General features: G+C 54.2%; 8 protein-coding genes across 8 annotated transcripts; 5 read left to right on the top strand and 3 right to left on the bottom strand.

The window, feature by feature from the left end:
- Window positions 1-33: 33 nt before the first annotated feature.
- N656DRAFT_425077 (bifunctional 6-phosphofructo-2-kinase/fructose-2,6-bisphosphate 2-phosphatase) lies at window positions 34-2084 on the bottom strand. Its single transcript, XM_064809610.1, has 4 exons — window positions 1561-2084; window positions 911-1500; window positions 735-848; window positions 34-572 (listed from the first exon to the last, which is right to left on the bottom strand). The coding sequence occupies exons 1-4, from the start codon at window positions 1664-1666 to the stop codon at window positions 51-53; spliced, it is 1332 nt and encodes a 443-aa protein (XP_064666162.1). The 5' UTR covers window positions 1667-2084; the 3' UTR covers window positions 34-50.
- A 404-nt stretch (window positions 2085-2488) lies between these two features.
- Window positions 2489-3345, top strand: N656DRAFT_425035 (uncharacterized protein). The gene has a single exon (XM_064809609.1). The coding sequence runs from the start codon at window positions 2581-2583 to the stop codon at window positions 3058-3060; it is 480 nt and encodes a 159-aa protein (XP_064666161.1). The 5' UTR covers window positions 2489-2580; the 3' UTR covers window positions 3061-3345.
- Window positions 3346-3624: 279 nt separating this feature from the next.
- N656DRAFT_717839 (uncharacterized protein) lies at window positions 3625-4341 on the bottom strand (the record flags this gene model as incomplete). The annotated part of the gene is made up of 2 exons (XM_064812229.1): window positions 3625-3930; window positions 4000-4341. The coding sequence occupies 2 exons, from the start codon at window positions 4339-4341 to the stop codon at window positions 3625-3627; spliced, it is 648 nt and encodes a 215-aa protein (XP_064666160.1).
- Window positions 4342-5985: 1644 nt separating this feature from the next.
- Window positions 5986-8526, top strand: N656DRAFT_784097 (DEAD-domain-containing protein). The gene is made up of 4 exons (XM_064816089.1): window positions 5986-6828; window positions 6899-6997; window positions 7063-7952; window positions 8009-8526. The coding sequence occupies exons 1-4, from the start codon at window positions 6198-6200 to the stop codon at window positions 8135-8137; spliced, it is 1749 nt and encodes a 582-aa protein (XP_064666159.1). The 5' UTR covers window positions 5986-6197; the 3' UTR covers window positions 8138-8526.
- A 33-nt stretch (window positions 8527-8559) lies between these two features.
- On the bottom strand, window positions 8560-9208 carry N656DRAFT_739691 (glutathione-dependent formaldehyde-activating enzyme; the record flags this gene model as incomplete). The annotated part of the gene is made up of 1 exon (XM_064812786.1): window positions 8560-9208. The coding sequence occupies one exon, from the start codon at window positions 9206-9208 to the stop codon at window positions 8621-8623; it is 588 nt and encodes a 195-aa protein (XP_064666158.1). The 3' UTR covers window positions 8560-8620.
- Window positions 9209-11207: 1999 nt separating this feature from the next.
- On the top strand, window positions 11208-12398 carry N656DRAFT_691095 (HET-domain-containing protein; the record flags this gene model as incomplete). Its single annotated transcript, XM_064810651.1, has 2 exons — window positions 11208-11897; window positions 11943-12398. Coding segments are annotated over 2 exons (1146 nt in total), but the record flags the coding sequence as incomplete, so codon positions are not given.
- Window positions 12399-14889: 2491 nt separating this feature from the next.
- Window positions 14890-17040, top strand: N656DRAFT_792462 (plasma membrane fusion protein PRM1; the record flags this gene model as incomplete). The annotated part of the gene is made up of 1 exon (XM_064817087.1): window positions 14890-17040. The coding sequence occupies one exon, from the start codon at window positions 14890-14892 to the stop codon at window positions 17038-17040; it is 2151 nt and encodes a 716-aa protein (XP_064666156.1).
- A 1770-nt stretch (window positions 17041-18810) lies between these two features.
- Window positions 18811-21284, top strand: N656DRAFT_717917 (tryptophan synthase; the record flags this gene model as incomplete). The annotated part of the gene is made up of 5 exons (XM_064812238.1): window positions 18811-18858; window positions 18983-19070; window positions 19141-19211; window positions 19280-19512; window positions 19577-21284. The coding sequence occupies 5 exons, from the start codon at window positions 18811-18813 to the stop codon at window positions 21282-21284; spliced, it is 2148 nt and encodes a 715-aa protein (XP_064666155.1).
- Between the last annotated feature and the right edge of the window lie 245 nt (window positions 21285-21529).

Genomic DNA, 21529 nt, shown 5'->3' with positions numbered 1-21529 from the left:
CCATCCCCAAACCCTGAAACCGAGCATAGCAGTATGCAACAGCGTGCAACTCAAATGCCACCCTCCGGGGTGGGATCCTCATGTTTAGCCGTGCTGCCCTTGCCACGCCAGGTGCTGACAGCCTTAATGTTAGCACGGTATGTCTGCACCTCGGTGCCGTAGGCCCGCGGGGTCAGCTTCATGAGGGTATGCAGGGGCACGGGGACCCAGGGGCTCTCCTCCTGCGACTTCTGCATAAAGTAGGCATAGATGCACCGGATCACGGCCTGGTGCGAGATGATGAGAATGTCCTCGCTGCGCTCCAGCTCCATGATGATGGGCTCCAGCCGAATCACCACGTCGCGGTAGCTCTCGCCGCCGCGGTATCGGTAGTTGTACTTATCCTCGTCGCGCGCCTGGAAGTCCTCTGGGTACATGTCGGCGATCTCCTGGTATGTCATGCCATCGCACACGCCAGCGTCGAGCTCGTCCAGTGCCTTCCACTGCAGCTGGTTGTAATGCTTGGGCAGGTGGCGCGCCGTGGCAATGGTCCGTTTTAAGGTCGATGTCCAGACCGTCAACGGGCGGTCGCTCTGCGATAGAATGTTAGCAAAGCCAAAAAATGTAGAGTCTGCAAGCCTGGAGCATCCGACACGTGAAACGCAGAGCCAACGAGGATGGGCGGGGACTGGGTGGGTCAGAGTCGTGTCCCGGCTTGGCACACGCAACCAGGGCAAGGTTTCTTTGGCACTTACACCGACAGACTCGAGGACGAGCTCTGGGAGCTTACACGCATACTCTTCGCCGCGGTGCGAGAGCGGGGAATCTCCGCCGATGCGACCTTCGAGGTTGAGCATAGACTCGCCGTGCTAAATGAAGTGTTAGCAAATCTGATGCGAAAAACTGCTTCCCACTCAATCTCCGATCTTACCCGAGAGAGCCACACAGAGCGCGGGCGGATGTGCAGGTTCATAAGGTAGTAGACAACGCGGCTCTGCAGATAGTCCTTGATGCGATTGATAAAGACCTGCTTGCCGACGTTCATGATCTTGAGGTAGGTCAAATGATCCTCGTCGCCGTCCTCGTTGATGGACTTGTAGACCTTCTCGTAGTTCCGAATGCGGTTGCGGAAGTCCCGCGCTGCCTCCTCAGGGTCCTGACCGACGTAATCCGGGCTGGTGGTCTTAACATCGCGGATGTTGGCCATGATGAGTTCCTCGTCGTCACATTTGGACTCGACAAACAGGACCTCGATGCCCTCGCTGCCAATGCGGTCGAGCACCCACTTGCGGCGCTCCTTTGTGCTGTTGGTCGCGTCCAAAATGCCCACGACGCCGCCGCTCTTGAACCACTTCAACATGTCCGACACTGCGGCTTCGGCGGCTGCACGGCGCTTTCGCTCGCCCTCGGCGTTGTTGGTGTCGAAGAAGTCGGCCGACGGATGAGGCGCATCGCAGCGGCGATAGTTTCCCACATTAAAGGTCGCCGCTGGGATCGACAGCCACTTCAGGTAGCGCTGGGCTGCAGATAAGAGATGGTTAGCATATCCTAGAGTGATACAGCGGGGCGAATTGGTTTTACCTCTCTGCGCAATGTAGCTTTTGCCTCGGGCCGGCAGGCCAACCATGACAACGCAGATGCGCGTGTCCTCGGGCTGGATGCCGACGCCGTTAGTCTTTGGGGCCATCTTTACTGCGTGACAGCCGTTGTATCAACGATCTGGAGGTGGACGAGGGCAGAATGGATAGCCGAGACATGTAGCAGCCGAATTGGGTCTGAAGCGGCGGCCGGTTTTGGGGTTGCCGGCGTGGAAGATTCCGGCAGTGGTTGATCGCGTGAGAGTTCGTGGGGGTTTGAATTTTTGCCGCTGGCCAAGCAGTGCTTCTTTGGTGCTATGGCCGCCTTCCGGATTCGACGTCACTCGAGTCGAGGGTCGACGGTGCGCAAGTGAAATGGTGCACGCAGTTTCAGGGCGGAGACGATCTTGGGTGATGTCGACCTGTGGAGGCAGCCACCAGCAGAGAAGCTAAGGTTCGATTCGTAGTTTCGCACTTTACTGAACGGCCGCACGACTTTCCCGCTGCATCGGAATTCCTAGGGCGGGATCTCGGCCGGGCAAGGGGCGGTATGCTGGACCCGCATTTTTAGCATGCGGTGGCTACTCCATACTGGCTACGGGCAACAGCTTCAGGCCTTCTAGGCCCTAACAGTTACAGCCCAGCCAGGTGGTGAACAGGGCAGGGCAAGGGGGGGTAATGCCAATGCCCCAGGCATGGTGGGGACCGAGAGGGAGGAGATGTCTTTTTCTTCAGGCCACATGGCCATGTCCAGCGGATTCTCAGCGTTGTGTGGCATTTTTCACAGACCGCCATCTTCGAGCCGCTGTGTTCCTGTCATTGTTCCAGAGACACGGGTGACGTGATTGATGCGGTTCTTCTGCGTAGGGGCCTTTCCCCGAACTAATGAAAATGCGAACTCGCCACTCGACGAAGCAACCAGCCTATAGCTCCCGTGTAGCTGAGATCCAGTTAGCAGCGAGACCTGCGGACGGTTTGTGCAACTCTCCTACCGTTTAACGAAGGTACAAATACCTTAATAGCAATGCCGGCTGAAACCGGAAGGCGTGCAGCAACATCGAAAGGCTCGGCAGTGATCCCAAACCCCATATCTCCGCGCGGTCGGCAAGTGCCAAGGGACCCAGCTGACCAGTCGCTCGCATGCATGCCCCTGGGTGAAAGGAAGGCTGCATTTTCATGTCGTAAACTTTGTCCCCATCCGCATCTTGGCTTTTGTCGACGGGCGCCCAGCCCTGTGACAGCCACAACAGTTCAGTGGGGGTTAGGACTGTCGGTAACCCGCCTGAGGCAAGCCGCTTTAACTCACAGAAACCTAATGCTGGCTGGAAGGAAAGCCTTAACTACCGTATTCGACTTGTTAGAATCTCTCGTCCTTTCTTACCACGGGATTTGGGCATTGGCGAGATGGGGCGGTTCCATTTCTGCGGGTTTGAACTTTGAACCTCCACCCGATGGCGGGGTCTCGGGCGTTTGTGGGGGCAATGGCTGGAGACTACCCCACTGAACTGCTGACATGGCATGAGAGAGCAGCTCAATGAATTGAGTTGAGAAACTGTACAGTACGAAGCCGAGGAAGCCCAATCTTTCCAAGGAGAAAAAGGTTGTGGACAAGAAAGCACTCTGTTTGCAGGGCTAAGTTGAGCTTGTTAACAACTAAATGTGTTGGAATTTCTCAGTTTGGCCTGTGAGGGAAAGCTGTGTGGAATCGTGAAGCGCGATAGCGATAACGATAGCGATAACATCAAGCAGCGATAACGGATAAATGAAGCAATTTAGGCCTTACACTGCTCTCACAGACGCTGCACGATCATATGGGTAATAACTCTGTTAATACCTAGGTAATGTGAGCATCAGAAACGACTGCTGTGGGCACTATGGCCCTGCGCTTCATCTCCTGACGATCATGACTCCCTGACAACCTCGACCTTTGACCCAAATCTCTCATGCAAAATTGCAAACAGAATATGATGCATGACCAGGTCAAGTGACCCAACCGCTAGACCTGAACATTCCCAAGCTATTATTCAGCCGCCGCCTTGGGGCGCCATCGCCGCAAAACCCTTTGCTATCAGCAGACATCAAATGTTGGCAAGGGGGCTCCCGCGAAGGTGAAACCAGCATCCCACTGCGGCGGGTCCTCGCCAACAATGGTACCAGCCTGGCCATTCTCGACACAAAGCGCATCGACCGTGTCAAGTTGGCTGCCAATGAAGTCGGATGTGGTGCTCAGCGTTTGGCAGAGCGAGCAGAAGAATCCTTGGCACGTCCTGAACGAGAAGACGAGGCAGGCGTTGGCGTCGACAATGAACTCCTGGCTCTCTGAGAGGAGCTGGTTGATGATGACATCGCAGTCTGCTGTAGCGGGCCTGCGGCTCTGTTGAGGGAGGGGTTTGGTGAGCGGTTCTGGACTTCAATTGTCATGACTGTTGCAAGGGTGGCTTACTGGGTTTGTGCACTCAAAGAAGTCGCTGACCAAGACTTGCCGACGCAGCTTCTGGAGGACTTTGAAGCTCTCGCGCCGACGCCTCAAACTGGGCTCGATGAATTCGACCGGCACCTTGTTGAGTGCTGCCTTGGAGCGGAATTCCGTGGGCTCCACGGTCGAGATGGTGAACCCGGATGGTGCGTCAGCAAGTTTGTTCATCGCATGCGGAACATCACGGCCGGAGAACTTGATAGGCCTTCCAGTCCGCCTGCTCAAGCCCTGTGCGCCGCCATCGACTCCACTGGCCTCAAGAGCAACAACGCCGCCGAGGACGAGGGAAAGAAGAGCGATAGGCTTCATCGTTGAAGGACTTCCGGAAGGGATGGTGTATCGGATGCACAAGCTCAGGTGTCTTGGTGCTACCAGGTATGTTCGAGCTCTGGGACTGCTGCTGTCGATCTTCGGGCCTAGCCAGAAGAAAACGAACGCCCCTTTTATACTACGATCCCGGTGCTCCCTTACACCTTCCTACCTTAGCTGCCGGAGCAGCTGCCGATGCAGCTGAGTCAGGACGACACTCGCGATGAGGCATGGGGCAAGTGCTCGGTGTCGACCCATCCCTCTGGGCGTCGCTAAAGTGTGACGTCGACTTGCCGTCGTAGGAAGGTAGGGACGTCGGAAATTGTAGGCTGGCCCAAGAAAGAGGCAGCTTCCATCTTCTGAATCCTTCCCCAGAGACAACCTTGCAAGCACCTGCCGTCTTGCCATCCGGTGCCGGCCAATGAAGGCGGACTTGTGATGCCCACGATGCTACATGGGCCGGCCTGAGCCGTGTCTGCGCCCCCGAGGATGCCATTAGGTTGCAGGAAGGGAACAAAATCATGCTCCGATGCCTGGACGCAGCTCCAATGGGGTAAGACGATGCCGATTCCACGCAGGACACATCCCAGGTTGAAGCCTCTCAGCAGTTTAAGCGTAGTGCATGGTGAACTCCCAGGATGCTGTCCAAGAAGATGGAGTAGCTTGGCCTGCCCAGCTGACCGGAACGTTAGGTAAGCAGTTATGTCGGACACCTTTGGTGCTCGCCGTTCCTCGTTCAATCACCCACGGTGCCGCATTCCGGAAGTCGCTCAAGCTGTAGACGGTCCGAGGTCGCTGAGCTCACATCGTGACAGAAGGTTTCAACCGATCTGTGGAAACGAAACCCAAGCAATTGATCTCTGGGAAGATGTAACCATGAGGAATCGCGCGTCTATTTTTAGCTCCGGCAGTTTTCAGTTTCGCGAGAGAGGGAGATGCCTCTCGAAAACTAAGTCCACTGACTTGGCAGAGCTTCGAGATGAGTGACATGAATGCTGACCGCGTCGTTCAAAGATGTCTTCGGTCAATACATTGGAGAATAGGTCAAGGTATGCTCAGCCCAAGCCAAATGAGCTGCCTACCTTGGTGAAACGTCAGACGCGGCTGGAAATTGATCACCTCAATAGTCGGGAACCAAGACCCAGGACTATAGAGAACCCCGAGGCACCGTGCGTCGGGAGCAATATATTTAATTAATGAGTACCGCAGATTGGGATGCGAGGTGCGAGACGGTGGGCGAAGTCAAGATGGCGAAGAAAAGGCTTTGAAAGCAGAACGCGGAGACAGCTTGGTGAGAGGGCGATGGACAGACTAACAGAGCATCTTGGGGTGGCCAGTCCAGCACACTTTTCCGAGACGCTACGCGCCGCAAACGTCGTGAGTGAATGTACAGCTGGAAGCGAGCAAGAATCCAAGTAGACGATTCACCTGGTCACCGAAAGTGTGGGGTGCAGTTCCGAGTTCTCAGGGTTGTATGTACAATAGAGGACTTGAAGGTTAAGGGTGTCGGGCAAGCTCGTAACCGAAGCGGCCGATTTTCGGCCGAGGGGACTTCACATTATGTAATCAAGCTACCCCGCCGTTGGCCCGACCGGATGCTCCACTTTGAAACGGAACACGGCAAAACCCCTTCCGAGCCCCAGAGCGCCCGCCCCCGCCGGGCGATGCATGGAGATGCCATGATTCCAGGAACTGCGGTGTGCGGGTCCTGACTGCTGCGGGAGTCAGGACGATTGGTCCCCCACTCGCTATCTGCCCTCCAGTCCTCGATAAGATTCGACGATAAAAAAATTCCAGACACCACAACGAGAACATTGTCCAAGACTTGCGACTGGGGTACGAGCTGCAACGTGATCATGGCTTCCGATCTCAGCAAAAAGAGGAAATTCAAGGACGCCAAGGGCGTCAGCTCTGAATCCTCCGCCTCTGCTTCGAAGGTGAAAAAGTTAAAGAGCGATCCGACACCCGACACAAGCGATGCTGAAAGCGATAGCGATGCTGGAAGCGCCAGCGATAGCGCAGAAAGCACGCACGAGGAGGATCTTGATGAGGATGCCGCAGAAGTGGACAATGGAAGACGCGAGGAGAACTCGAACGACAGGGACGAGTCGGCAGATCTAGATGAGATACCGAAAAACGATGGCGCGCTGCTCCCGCCCCCCGTTTCGACCGACGCCGAGGCGTTTTCTGAGCTGAACCTCTCCGAGAAGACAATGAGCGCCATTGCAGAGATGGGCTTCACAAAGATGACCGAAATCCAGCGGCGCGGCATACCTCCTCTCCTTGCGGGCAAAGACGTGCTGGGGGCAGCCAAGACTGGGTCTGGAAAGACACTTGCCTTTCTCATCCCCGTCGTTGAGATGCTCAGTGCCCTCCGCTTCAAGCCGAGAAACGGAACTGGTGCTATTGTCGTCACCCCGACGCGCGAACTGGCGCTGCAGATTTTTGGGGTTGCGCGGGAGTTGATGAAAAACCACTCGCAGACTTGTAAGGGCTCAGTTAACTTCTTTTTGGCCAACGCAAAAGCGCCTAGAAATCAAGCTGACGGATTGTCCAGATGGAGTTGTCATTGGAGGAGCTAACAGAAGGGCCGAGGCCGAGAAGCTTGGGAAGGGCGTTAACCTCCTCATTGCCACACCCGGGAGACTGCTTGACCGTACGTTCTTCGTTCTACTACTCGTGATTGCTGCGTGTGACGGACTCTGACATTATGTTCCCTAGATCTCCAATCAACACCATTCGTCTTCAAGAATTTGAAGTCCCTGATTATCGACGAGGCCGACCGGATTCTGGAGGTTGGTTTTGAGGATGAAATGCGCCAAATCGTAAAGATCCTCCCCAAGGAAAACCGGCAGACGATGCTCTTTTCGGCTACCCAGACAACAAAGGTCGAGGACCTAGCAAGAATCTCTCTTCGGCCAGGACCTCTCTACATCAACGTTGACGAAGGGAAGCAACACAGCACGGTGGAAGGGCTGGACCAGGGATATGTTGTTGTGGAGGCTGATAAGCGCTTCCTTCTGCTCTTCTCGTTCCTGAAAAAGATGGCCAAAAAGAAGGTCATCGTCTTTTTCTCGTCCTGCAACTCGGTCAAGTACTACAGCGAGCTTCTGCAGTACATTGATCTGCAGGTTCTCGACCTCCACGGAAAGCAGAAGCAGCAAAAGAGAACCAACACCTTCTTCGAATTCTGCAACGCCAAGCAGGGCACGCTTATCTGCACTGATGTCGCGGCTCGGGGTCTTGATATTCCGGCAGTCGACTGGATTGTCCAATTCGATCCACCGGACGATCCCCGCGACTACATCCACCGTGTCGGCCGGACAGCGCGGGGCAACAATTCCAAGGGTCGGTCGCTGCTCTTCTTGCAGCCCAGTGAGCTTGGCTTTCTCGCCCATCTGAAGGCTGCCAAGGTCCCGGTGGTGGAATACGACTTCCCCAAGAACAAAATCCTCAATGTGCAGTCTCAGTTGGAGAAACTCATTGGGAGCAACTACTACCTGAACCAAAGCGCCAAGGACGGGTTCCGATCCTACCTCCACGCCTACGCATCCCACAGTCTGCGGAGCGTGTTTGACATCCACAAGCTTGATTTGGCCAAGGTGGCGAAGGTGAGAAACTCCAAGTCCAAGCTGCTCCAACGTAGGCAAGCTAACCTGATTCACAGAGCTTTGGTTTCGCCACGCCGCCTAGGGTCGATATCACGCTGTCAGCAAGCCTGAGTCGGGATAAGAAGCCACAAGCAAGGAGAGCATATGGCAGCCAACCTCGCCAAGGTGGGCATCACCGCAAATGATGCCTTTGTGGAGCAAGTTTAGGCGTTGTAGGGAGTGGATTTTCCTTCCACAAAGTTTTGTCATGGCGTTGTGGCGTCCAAGTCCAAAAAGGGGCGCATTGTCAGGCTGATTTCAAAAGATGATCAGCCATCGATTCTGTTACATTTGCTTGTCAGTCCTACACTTACTTCCAACTTCCATGTCCCTGGTTGATGTCTTCCGTGGGCATTTACACGCGACTACATTAGTGCCAGAAATGTAGCGCCGATAGGTATCGCCAATTGTCCTCTGCGTGTACTCTGTCACTCAACATCATTGCAGCCCCATGGACACTACTGCGTGAAGCCTAACATTAATTCTTTCAGCTTTGATTATTCTCGATACAGAGTCACCATATACAGGAATCAAGCCCGATACTGGCCCCATAGTGACTCCTGAACCCCCATGCTTGCCCAGATCCAGCATCACCTCTCCCGACCCTGATTCCACTCCGCTCAAGATCCTCATAGCGACAACTTCCCAGCCCTCTTCGCCGTCCAGGTAGCAATCGCATCCATAAGAGGCGGCGAAAGCGCATCATACGTCTCCAACCCAAGACTCTTAAACCTAGCCCGCACCTCATCCATACCCCTGGGATCAAACCCCTGCTCGATAATAGACGACACAAACGCAGCAAACTGCGGTTCCTGCCATCCCTTCTGGTCCGACAATTCAACATGCACAAAGTCGAGCCCGTAGAAGGGATGTTCCTTCTCGATGCGTCCGTACATGTGTGTCCCGCAGTCTTTGCACGCGTAGCGCAAAATGGCGGCGCTGTTGTCGATTACTGCCAGTTTGTGGCCGTTGGCTGTGACAGAGAGGTGGGTTTTGGGGATCACGCCGACGAGGGAGAAGAGGGACCCGGACGGTTTCCAGCATTTGGAGCACCCGCAGAAGTGGTTGTGGGAGACGTTGCTGGAGAGGGTTATTTCGACTGGGGAGTTGGAACTGGAACTGGGGCAGAGGCAGTGCAGTGTGCCGCCGGGGAAGGACTCGGAGGGGGAGCCTTTGGTGAGGCCGTTGTCGATCAGTGGGTGTAGGGAGGGGGGCATGGTTGCTGTGATGGTGATTCTCGCGTTGCTGCTTGTTTCTCTGGGGTAGGTTGAATCGTGACTGATCAGTCAACAAGGTTTGAGGGGTGCCGTTTGTGTAATCTCAGGCTGGTAAGTCGGACGAGAATCAAGAGTCGGCGGAGAGACCTCAACTTCCAGAGTTGAAGGCAGAGAAGCAATGCCATCATTTGTATTTAACGCCTTGAACTCTTTAACCCTACTTGACGGTTACTGACCAACTACCGAAATCTCATGAGGAGTGTTCGGTGTGTGTTATCCGCCGTGCTCATCGGCTTCTCCTTATCTTCGAATTCAAGCTGATGGAACATGGTCCTCCTCCCGCTTGCACAGGCCTCTTCCCGTCCGAGACCCCGGCCTCATGTAACAGGACACCCGGCAGATTAGGTTATCAATGTGCCAATCTGGCAAGGACATCGCGCAATCGATGAGCAGTCAAGGCAAGATCTCTTCAAAGAGCCATGCTACCAATACCTAGTCCGACTCGTCTCACCCTGCTGGCTTCACCAGCCCAACCCAGTTAGTTTGCTCGGCAAGAACGCGCTTCAGACACGGGACTTGGTCTCTCATTGCACACATGCTTCGTAATCTGCCAGATCGACTCAAGTTTGATAATTTGACGCCGGCGTTCTCGACAGGAGTCACTGCGTCCTGGGTAAAGGTCAGTGACTCAGCAGGGTCAACGCCTTAAGGGTGTTTGACCGGCTCTACTAAGAAGCCATATATCATTATGGGCAGCCGCCATTACGAAGACTTGAGAAGTCAGGTAGGTAGGACCTGAAGAGTGGAAGGAGCAACTGTGCCTTGGTCTGGACCGTCGGGATCTTCCTGTACCTGCCCACACCTCTGTCAGGAAGGAACGAAGACTGGGAGAAACCTCTGTATTCATTTCAATGGTCACCAGAGAGGCAGCGAGGACTTGGCTTCAGGTTTTCAACCTTCACTCCTACAACCCACACTACGACCAGATGTCCAGATCCTATCACTGCTTTTCAGACCTTCAGGTTTGCTTGGTATTGGAAGAAAGAGAGATGTGGAGCGGCTGCATGGCGTCCTACAGAGGATTTGGCCTAAGGTATGCAATGTACGACTATTGAACACTTGCTTGGCCAACTTGAAGTGGGAGACCAATCCGAGGCACCAGAACCATTCACCTGGGCAGAACAACAAGGCGACCATTCAGCAGTATGTAAGCCCGGCGGACGTGCAACTGCCGTTCAGGGGCGGGTAGCCTGGAGCGGGGTTTCGCTGCCTACCGGTAATCCCAAATCTCAATGGAACCCATCAGGTCAGTTCGAACACCACACCCAAGGAGTGAACTTCAGTGAAGCATCTTCCTAAGCTCTACAAGGCTCCACAAGTCAATCCCTTAGGTAAACAGTGACCCGATCGTCTCTGCCGCTACCTAGTCGAACAACGGCCGTCTTACGAACTTAGTTGACTCAGCCGCCCTCGTGCCCGAAAGAGAACCCCAAAGGGACGAAGAGGATGGGAGGGAAACAGTCCTTTCCCAAAATAGGTTCTCGAAGTCAACATCGTCGTCATCAACGCCAGTGTCACCGGAAATTCCACTGGCCCTGAATCGCCTGTGCTCGAGATGCGACACGATCACTAGAAATATCCCAGCTGGGAAACCGGTCGCAGAGCACAGGTTCTACAGTCATGCAGAACTTGTGGACTCGGCGGCTCGCGGATGTCATGTTTGCAATTTGCTTGTGAGAGCCACCGAGAAGAATATCAGCGCGGAAAGCGAAGAACCTCTGGTAGCAAGGACGGGTTGGTATCCCGATATAGGCGTCGAAATTGACATCCTGGACGACAAGAGGGTGCCCCTTGGTCGCCTCACCCTAAACTTCCAGGCAGACCTAAGTAATCCCCTCTGGTTCATCTATCCCAAATCATATCCCGAGCATTGAGTAACTAATATGTCATACTAATCTTGCTACTAGTCCCGAACTTTCCTCGTCTAATCGACGCCAAAACAGATGACGGCTGGGACCAAGTACACAGTTGGATCGATAACTGTTCGCGCAATCATGCTACTTGTCGCGCTCGCCGTATTCGAATGAAAGATATTCCAGTTGAACAACGGCCGAAGCGATTCCTTCGGGTAGGAGAGATTGGTGCCGATGCGGTAATGCTATGCGACACCATCGGAGACGACTTGGACGAATATATGACATTGAGTCACTGCTGGGGAGGAGTCAAGCCCATTCGTCTTCTTAAAGAAAATTACTCCTGGTTCCTGAACGGCATTGCACTTCATGAGATGCCAAAGACATTCAGAGATGCGATTGAGGTAACTCGACGACTAGGGATATCATTCCTTTGGATCGACTCACTTTGCATCGTTCAAGACTCAGCTGAGGACTGGGCCGAGGAATCAAGCAAGATGCATCGAGTATATCGAAACTCGTATCTTAACCTCGCTGCCGGGGCATTGCCCGACAGCACCGGTGGTCTCTTCTACCGGTCACTATCAGGTGTGCCTTGCCGGATAACGGTTGGGTCAGGCAACCAAGAGAGGATTGCGGGATCCCACTTCGAGTACCCTCCGGGGCACGGTCTCATTCTATTCACTAGGGGCTGGGTGGTTCAGGAGCGGCTCCTGTCTACGCGTTTGCTCGTTTCTGGGCAGGATGAGGTACACTGGGATTGTTCTGAACTCCAAGTCGGCGAGATTTTCCCTTAATCGAGACCTGTAAACTGGAACGAGGCGATTCTGAAACAACACAAATACTGGCAAGACTTGGAGACCAAAACCGACCCAGGGCTTATGGACACATGGTTTGAATTAATTAACGAATACTCATTCAAGAAGTTGACCAACCAGGCGGATAAACTCGTCGCCGTTGCAGGGTTAGCAGAGGACTTAGGCAGGATCTGGGACGGCAGCAGCCATTTCGCTGGAATATGGGCATATCGACTTCGCAGCGGTCTTCTATGGGAGGTTCGTGAGCCATTTACGCGGCGAACACTAAATACGGCCCCCTCCTGGTCCTGGGCTTCGTTAGAGGGTGGTTTAATGATGACCATCAACGAACACTGCGGGGGATTGGTGGAGATACTTGCGGTCGACATGAAACCAGCAATGTCATCTCAGCCCTTTGGCTCCGTGACCGGTGGCACGATACGATTTCGGGGTCCATTGACCAAGGCGACGTTTGTCAGGAAAGGAGACACTAGCTATGACTGGGAGATCGATTTCTTTCCTGACCAACAGCGAACCGAGAAGTTCGCCACCAGAGTCAAAGCCAGAGTTGTGTGGGACGGAGTGGATATGGAGAATATGGTACGGTCCGTCACCGTTCACTTCGCCCCCTTTGAGGTCGGATTGAGAGACTTTGTTACTCTTGAGGTTTGTGGATTACTGCTACTACCAGTCTACCAAAACACCGGACAATTTCGAAGGATTGGAATCTTCTATGTACGGGAAGATCGAGACAAATGGAAGAACTGGACGATGGACTCGGAAGAGGAGGAAGACGGGGAAAAGGAGGAAGAGGAGAAAGAAGAGGGTGAAGAGGAGGAGGAACATCCTTCTGAGGTAGCGGAACCTATTTCTGCACTGTTGTTGGTCCAATTTTGGGAAAGGTCGTGGAAGGCCTGGGAGAGGCGTTCCAAACATGATCCCCGGATACAGGGATTGAAGGAAAGGATGCAGCTCCTAAGAACAAAGAAGGCCTGCGGATTGAGCCCTGATAGTCAAGGGAAAGCAATCGCAGATGACCCGTACTCTTGTGGGGAGATAGATGTAAAGATGGTGGATCGGTTTGCTGGAGTACTAAACGAGCAGGACTATCACCGGATCAATTCATTTCTGCATTGGACGGAAGAATCCGCTGTACGGAGGGGTGAACTAAAAGTGGATAGGAGTCTCGAGGGCAAATACATTGGAAATGGGCGATATACATGCGAGATTATCTGAAGGTGCCTGGCATGGCGCTGCTGGAGCTAAAATTGGGGCTCAAGATGGCGGGATGGTTTCCTATAGCGATACTGGAGAGTATGGAGAGTTAATGGCCGTCGAGCACCGTGAGGTCGAGAGCAAAGTTGAGACCAAGGCGAATATTTTGTGGGTAGGAGTAGAGAACTTGAGATGCTGAAGGCGCCGACTTTATAGCTATGCAAGTTCAAAGCATCCTAATAGTGACAATGCCAAAGAACGTTATGACTTCAATGGATTATTGATCTCCCTGTGTTGTGTATGCGGAATAAGAGAAAGGCTGTAGACTTCGAAGTTGTGTGACTGAAGAATGGAAAAAACGTGTTGCTCACATGGGTCACTCGTCACGTGATCCCAGGACAAGCAGTAAATGGGCCGGGACTTGCTATGTCTGCCCAGCTTAGGATTCAACAAGCGCAAAGACTCAAAGTGACCTGACACAATTGTCCGAAAAGGAGCAGTTCAGGATTGTTCCCCGCCATTTTCCATGCTTGCGGCGCTTAAGATCAAGTTACATACGGAGGTACCGCGAATGGAGCTTAATCCTTGATTACCTCTTTTGGAACGTGGGGCGCGAAGCAACAGCCGCGCATCGGATCACTGGCAGCCAATCGTTTCACCGCCAGGCGCAGATCCCAAACAGCCTTGGCAGTGGGACCAGATGTTGCTGACCTTGTCTTTACCTATCCTTCGATTTTGCCCGAAAACATCGATTTGTCGACTGAGGCGAGGTCCCCCCGATTTTCTTGCTAGACGAGTTCGGTAAAGTTGCTGGTTGATGTTTCGTTTCTCAGCCCCACTGACAACAGACGGCGGAAAGAGTGAAGTCGGCCCGGCAGACCGATACAGTAAAAGATACTGTACTGTACTGTGCAATTCCCGGACAGCCGCGTCGTCGCTCACCTCACTGCACCTTCTTGACTCACCTCTCCACATTCTCCCCGCCGAGGTCATCGATCGATGAAAGGGATGTGATGGCTAGCATGCCCACTACTGCCAGCGATACTGTGATAAAGACCCTTGATATGCCATCATGATGGGTAAATACCTTAGTTACGATTTACCATACCTCACCGAGCGGAACAGCAAATGGCGTCGCCCTGGCCCGGGTGCGGCTTCACACCGCAACTCAAATCACAACTCACAGGCTCCCTCCGCTGTTCGCTGTTCCTTGCATGGGATTGCGGACCCGTCGATGCCCAAACATCAGCAGCTTGCCTTCACGCTAAGCCTCGGGTTTGGGGAGCCGCTGTTCGTTGCGACAAAGAAACGACTGGCTGCGAAACTCCCTGGCGCTTAGCGGCAAGCGCTTCGCGAGCGACCCACGGCAACGAATGGCTTTGAGCGCCCGAAACAAAGAACTGGTCATGCACAGGTTGTTGCGACGATTTCGTCGTCTGTTTTCCTTTTATTGAGGGCTGTTCTGCCATCGCAAACTGTTATTGTGTTGCCATTTTCCTATTGTTCTCTCCTTTGCCCATTCACTTCTTTGACACGACGTGTTCAACAACACCACTATGAGTAATACTCCTGCTTGAAAGTGCTTCGCTGGCATTTCCTTCCCATCTCAAGATTTTCCCTTTCTCCTTCAAATAGCTGGTCTATACTTCAAGAAACGGCTTTAATTTGTTTACCGTAATTTCGCAATACCGACTCTCAAACCTCCCCGGCAGAGCCTTGGACCTCCCTGGTTGGCTGGCCTGACCACCTAATCAAGATGTTTTACAACGAGAAGAAGTCGAGGGACATACCCCCGGTCCCTCCGTTGCCCCCAAACCTCAGCGGAAATAGTTGGGAAACGGTCGATCTCGACGGCGGGCGGGGACCCGCACCGCAACTTGAACCACACGCACATACCGCCCCGACCATCACGCCCTACCTGGGCCTTCGGGCCAGGCTATCGCAGCTGTGGTTCAACCGCTGGACCGTTCTGCTGCTCCTCGTTTTGGTTCGCGTCATTATCCTGACCGGCAGCCTCAACGAAAATATCGCCGAAGCGAAGCAAAAAGCCCTGTCGGCATGCACCAAGGTCGAAGATGTCGGCAGCGCCATGGCCTCGATGCCGCATTACCTCTCGGTTGGCGTAAATTCGCTCGCGTCCGATGGCATCACCAAGGCTGTGTCGGCAATGGTGCAAGTGCTGATGCTCATCCTGACAGGCGTTGAGAATCTGATCTTTTTCGTCATCAACATGTACGTCGGGACATGGGTGTGCGTGGCCATGGCCTTGATCCACGGTGGCTTGGACGTCGCCGTCAAGGTGGTTGAGGGAGCGACCAAGGTCATGAACGATGCCATCGGGAGCATTACAGGTGAAATACAAGAGTCTGTTTCAACTGTCCAGGATGGAATCAACAATCTTGCGAACCAGGTCTCCAACTTTTTGAGCGGGCTGGTGGACATCCCGAACCTCGACATCAGCGGATCGCTCGACAAGCTCAAAAACATCGAGATCAACACCGACGATTTCGTCCGGGATTTGCTATCCCTGAACACGACAATTCCCAACTTTGACGAAGTCGAAAAGTTTGCCAAGGATGCCATCGCGACCCCTTTCAATCTGGTCAAAGAGCAGATTAACTCGACTCTGGGCAACTATCGCTTTGATGACTCTGTCTTCCCTGTTGCTCAGAAGCAGGCCTTGTCTTTCTGCTCCAACAACACGTTCCTCAACGACTTCTTCAACTCGCTGTTCGACATTGTTCAAAAGGCGAAGATTGCCTTTTTCGTCGTCATTCCCATCCTGGCAATCTCGGCCATGGTGGGTATGGGCTACCTGGAGATTCGGCGGTGGCGCAAGGAAAAGGAGCGGTCTAAGGTGTTTACGGAGCGCGGTTACGACCCAATGGATGTCGTATACCTTGCCTCGAGACCCATGACGGCAGGATTCGGCATCAGGATCGCATCCAGGTTCAAGGGCAAGAACAACCTGCTGGTCCGGTGGACGATTGCCTATGCAACCTCGCTTCCGGCGCTGTTTGTTCTCTCGCTCGCGATGGCCGGTTTCTTTTCCTGCCTCTGCCAGTATATCCTGCTGCGGTCCATCCAGCAGGAGGCGCCCGCCCTCGCCGGCCAAGTCGGCGACTTCGCCGAGGACGTCGTCAACACGCTCCAGCAAGTGTCAACAAACTGGGCAGACGACGCCAACGGCGTGATCCTCAAGCTTCAGGACGACATCAACGACGACGTATTTGGCTGGGTTCACAACGCCACGTCGGCCGTCAACGACACTTTGAATGTCTTCGACGCCGAAATCGACAAAGCCATCAACGCCGTCTTCAAGGACACTATGCTCCTCAACACGGCTCGCAACCTTGTGGGCTGTCTCATCACCCGCAAGGTCGAGACCATCCAAAAGGGGCTCACCTGGGTGCACGAGAACTCGCGCGTCAGCCTGCCGCTGTTTTCCAACGACATCTTCTCGCAGGGCGCCAACGATAGTGTCAATGGCGACAGCGACCTGACGAGCTTCCTGGCCTCGCCTTCGACGGTCACCACCGACGAGATCACCGACGCCGTCAACTACGTCATCAGCAAGCTTCAGAATGGGCTCGTACAGGATGCGCTCATTTCGACTGCCCTGCTGCTGGTGTATGTCATTGTGGTGCTGATTGGCGTCGTCCGCGCCCTCATTGCTGCGACGCTGCGCGACAAGACCCGCGCCGAGGGCGGCGAGCAGTATGGGATGAAAGATCTCGAGTTGAACTCGAACTCGAACCCCGCTGGCGACGTCCCTTCCAGCTATACTCAAGACGACGTGGTGTATGCTGGCAGCGTCAGCAGGGGCAAAGCCGGCCCGGCGAGGTGGCCGTCGCATGCGAGGAAAAGCAGTCATCCCGAGGTAATGGACGACACGGATTACCGCTAGAGGCGGTCTTCTAGTCGGCCTGACTCGCTGCATGAGCACCCGCCGGCGGAATCGTATTCCCCGGTATGAAAGAAGTGAGGTGATTTGGATTGTGAGGAAGTGGTGATGATATAAATGGGCCCGTCGGGTTGAGACACTGGTTCAGCGGTACCTTTGTTTCGCTTGGTTTTCACCCAACACTAACAGATACCCCGTGCATGCATGCATTGGACTCTGCACTTTGCAATACTGCAGTGCATATTTTGCCAGCGAGGCTTTCTCCTTTTATGTTGTGTTGTGTGCATAATGTACGGGTATGGCATGGTTTGTTGCATTGCATGGTTTGGAGTTCCTGGCATACCTTATTGGGTCACGCACTGGCATGATCTCTCTCTGGTTTCCATCTGGTCATGAGCTTTGTTAATTATTTTCCGTCCGGTCTCTGGTTTCCCAGTGGAATGGGATGGGGTAGCTAGCATTTTTCATCCGGTCCGAGTCTACTCCATATTGAAGGATGTTAGAAGAAGCCTTAGATAGGTAGATCACCAATAATCTGCACGAGGTGTATCTACCCCTTTTCCCCGACCAGACCATAATGCTGTCAGAGACTCTGAACGAACGACTGACAACCTTGGCTGGATCGTGATTCGCGCCTGAGATCCTCCACCTGTGCACTGCACTGTTATGAGTGTGGAATATGAGCGAGAAGGCTGCTGACCACAGCAAACTGGGACTCCTGACTTAACTCACCTTGGAGGTTCTGGTTTGCTATTGCTGAGATATGTATGTACCTTAACTTGCCTGACAGTGACAGACTGTAATTATTGGTATTTACATATATACCTCCGGCCATCTTACCTTTGACAGAATAGATTTTGATCCCGTATACAGTCAAGCCTGCAATTAGCGATTAGAGGATTAGCGATATCCTCTAATTAGCGATAGAAAATCGGGATCCCATCGTTATTTGTATGGGAAATGGACATTCCCTGGCTATAACGGTATGGCGATTGACTTCTGCTTAGTATTACATACAAATAGGGTTGCCAAGGCTGAAATATCGCTATTCTGGAGTGGTCCCAACCCCCTGACAGCTCCATGATCCCCTAGGGAAGGAACCTCACTATAACCCAATGGCCACCATTGCCACCTTTCCTTACAATGTTAAGGTCTCATCACTAGCTTTCCACAGTCCTAGAAGGTCGGCTTGTTGGGAAGACAAGTAAGATGTAGAATACAGCGATTTTGCTGTGTTCTGAGCCTTCCTCTCTCCATTCTGGGAAAATAGTGGGGCACCCTGGGATTGGCGATAACCTCGGATTAGCGATCAATTTGGCCGTGACGGACCCAATCGCTAATTGCAGGTTTGACTGTATGACAGTTTCTTCGTTTTCCAAAAGTGACCGGGCTCAGTAATGTGTCCCGGTGTGTTGCCTGACGAGCCGGAGCGGTCCAACCGGGGTTAAGTTAAGAATTGGCAGACGGCCCTGGATCCGGCAAGTGAAGAGTGTTGACGCAGAACGTGGGCTAGCGTGGATCGGCGCGAGCCCCGGGATCGGCACAGTGGACCCTGTGGTGGCGGGGTTCCAGTTTTCAATTCGGGCAAAAAAAAGCAGGAACCCATTGCTCTGTGTGACTCAAAGCCGCCCCTCCATTAAGTGTCAGCTCTCTCTACAACCCATCAACAACAAAGGCTTTCGCTGGCCTCTTCTTCACCTCCCACCGCAATATATTCCAGCGAACTCCAATTCTGTGACCATATCAACCTCCAACTGAGCCAATTGATCCATCATGGAGGCCATCAAGCAGACTTTTGCGCGCTGCAAGGCGCAGAATAGGGTAAGTACAGTACCAATTGCCCCGCCATGTCCTGCTGGATCCCGCACCGAGGAGCAGCTCGCGAACGAAACATCGTGATATGGATGGACTTGCCAATGGCTGACGACACGAACCCAATGTGTAGGCTGCGCTGGTCACCTATGTCACCGCCGGCTTCCCCAAGCCCGAGCACACGCCCAACATCCTGCTTGCCATGGAGAAGGGTGGCGCAGGTAAGTAGGGCGATGGCACACCATATCTCATCGGGGGAGAAAGGATGGCTAACGGGTCGTGTTATCGCAGATGTCATCGAGCTCGGCGTGCCGTTTACTGACCCAATCGCCGATGGTCCGACGATTCAGACTGCGAACACCGTGAGCTCCCCCGCCATCGGTTGGGTTTGGATCCAGGCAGAGTGCTTACGATTGAGATTTTGATATAGATTGCCCTTCAAAATGGAGTCACGATCCCGTCGACCCTCCAGATGGTCCGCGACGCCCGCAAGCTGGGCCTGCGCGCCCCAATCCTGCTCATGGGATACTACAACCCGCTGCTGAGCTACGGCGAGGAGCGCCTGATGAAGGACTGCCGCGAGGCCGGTGTCAACGGCTTCATCATTGTGGATTTGCCGCCCGAGGAGGCTGTTTCGTTTAGGAGGCTTTGCTCTCGTGGGGGGTACGTTCACCTGCTCTGTGGATAATACTCTTTGAACCAAGCTGACGGTGTGTCCATCCTACAGTCTTTCGTATGTGCCGCTTATTGCGCCCGCTACCTCTGACGCCCGCATGCGCATCCTCTGCCAGCTGGCCGACTCCTTCATCTACGTCGTCTCTCGCCAGGGCGTGACCGGCGCCAGTGGCACCCTGAACGCTCACCTCCCGGAACTGTTGTCGCGGGTCAAGAAGTATAGCGGCGACAAGCCCGCGGCCGTGGGCTTCGGTGTCAGCACCCGCGACCACTTTGTGTCTGTCTCCCAGATCGCGGATGGCGTCGTGGTTGGCAGCATGATCGTGTCTACGCTGAAAAACGCTGCCCCAGGCAAGGAGTGCCAGGATGTGCAGGATTTCTGCGCTTACCTCTGCGGGCGCACAACCAGCGACGAGGACGAAGCCACCCGCGAGGTGGGCATCATTGAGGCCATCTCAGGCGCCACAGAGCCCGAGCGCGAGGCCACCGTTGATGGCGTTGTCACGGACTCGGATGATCAGGATGGTCTTGTTGCCGAGCTCGCGGCTATGCATAACAAGATATCGGATCGCTTTGGCGAGTTCGGCGGACAGTACGTCCCTGAGTCATTGATGGATTGCCTGACGGAGCTCGAGGAGGGCTTCAACAAGATCAAAGACGACCCTGGCTTCTGGGAGGAATACCGCTCGTACTACCCCTGGATGGGTCGTCCCGGCCACCTGCACAAGGCAGAGCGGCTCACCGAGTACGCCGGCGGTGCGAACATCTGGCTGAAGCGCGAGGATCTCAACCACACGGGATCCCATAAAATCAACAACGCACTGGGCCAGCTCCTCCTCGCCAGACGGCTCGGCAAGACCAAGATCATCGCCGAGACGGGTGCGGGCCAGCACGGCGTCGCGACAGCCACCGTCTGCGCCAAATTCGGCATGGACTGCACCGTCTACATGGGCGCCGAGGATGTTCGCCGGCAGGCGCTCAACGTCTTCCGCATGAAGCTGCTCGGGGCCAAGGTAGTCGCCGTCGAGGCCGGCAGCCGCACGCTCCGCGACGCGGTCAACGAAGCCATGCGTGCGTGGGTCGTTAATGTCGAGGACACGCACTACATCATTGGCTCCGCCATCGGCCCGCACCCGTTCCCGACCATTGTCCGCACGTTCCAGTCCGTCATTGGCAACGAGACCAAGGCCCAGATGCTCGAGAAGCGTGGCAAACTTCCCGACGCCGTCGTCGCCTGTGTCGGGGGCGGTAGCAACGCTGTCGGCATGTTTTATCCGTTTAGCAACGAGCCGAGCGTGAAGCTGCTTGGTGTGGAGGCCGGCGGTGATGGTATCGACACTGCGCGCCACAGTGCGACGCTTACTGCGGGATCAAAGGGTGTGCTCCATGGTGTGCGCACATATATTCTGCAGAATGAGCATGGCCAGATTGATGACACCCACTCGGTCTCGGCCGGCTTGGATTATCCCGGTGTCGGACCGGAGTTGTCGCACTGGAAGGACACGCAGCGTGCCAAGTTCATTGCTGCTACGGATGCGCAGGCGTTTATTGGTTTCAAGCTGATGACGCAGCTGGAGGGCATCATCCCCGCGCTCGAGTCGTCGCATGGTATCTACGGGGCCATTGAGCTGGCCAAGACGATGAAGAAGGACGAGGATCTTGTCATTTGCCTGAGCGGTCGTGGTGATAAGGATGTGCAGAGCGTGGCGGATGAGCTGCCTATCCTTGGGCCCAAGATCGGTTGGGACCTTCGCTTCTAGGCTGGCCATTCTTCGGTTCTGAAGGTGGTCATCCTTGGCTTCGCGTCTGAAGCTAGTCATCATTCGCTTCTGAAGCTGGTCATCCGCGATCAGCTTGCCATGCGGCTCTGCGTATTGTAATGCCAGAGCAAAGCATGGTTTTATCAAGGCACGGTTTATCATCTTTCGCAGCTAAAGGGTCAGACATGGCCAGTTCAATATGGTTGGCAAAGTAGATAGACCCATAGACGCTTTTAGAGAGCGGA

The sequence above is a fragment of the Canariomyces notabilis genome (genome assembly GCF_033297395.1).
Source record: "Canariomyces notabilis strain CBS 508.74 unplaced genomic scaffold N656scaffold_31, whole genome shotgun sequence".
NCBI lineage: Eukaryota > Fungi > Ascomycota > Sordariomycetes > Sordariales > Chaetomiaceae > Canariomyces > Canariomyces notabilis.
Note: the sequence above shows the minus strand (reverse complement) of the source record. Positions and strands in the feature narration are given on the sequence as shown.

Coding starts and splice junctions, on each gene's coding strand:
- N656DRAFT_425077 (XM_064809610.1), bottom strand. CDS start 1,666: ATGGCCCCAAAGACTAACGGCGTCGGCATCCAGCCCGAGGACACGCGC. Junction 1,501..1,560: donor AAGCTACATTGCGCAGAGAG/GTAAAACCAATT, acceptor TCTTATCTGCAG/CCCAGCGCTACCTGAAGTGG. Junction 849..910: donor GCTCTGTGTGGCTCTCTCGG/GTAAGATCGGAG, acceptor CACTTCATTTAG/CACGGCGAGTCTATGCTCAA.
- N656DRAFT_425035 (XM_064809609.1), top strand. CDS start 2,581: ATGCCGGCTGAAACCGGAAGGCGTGCAGCAACATCGAAAGGCTCGGCA.
- N656DRAFT_784097 (XM_064816089.1), top strand. CDS start 6,198: ATGGCTTCCGATCTCAGCAAAAAGAGGAAATTCAAGGACGCCAAGGGC. Junction 6,998..7,062: donor ACCCGGGAGACTGCTTGACC/GTACGTTCTTCG, acceptor TATGTTCCCTAG/ATCTCCAATCAACACCATTC. Junction 7,953..8,008: donor ATTTGGCCAAGGTGGCGAAG/GTGAGAAACTCC, acceptor CCTGATTCACAG/AGCTTTGGTTTCGCCACGCC.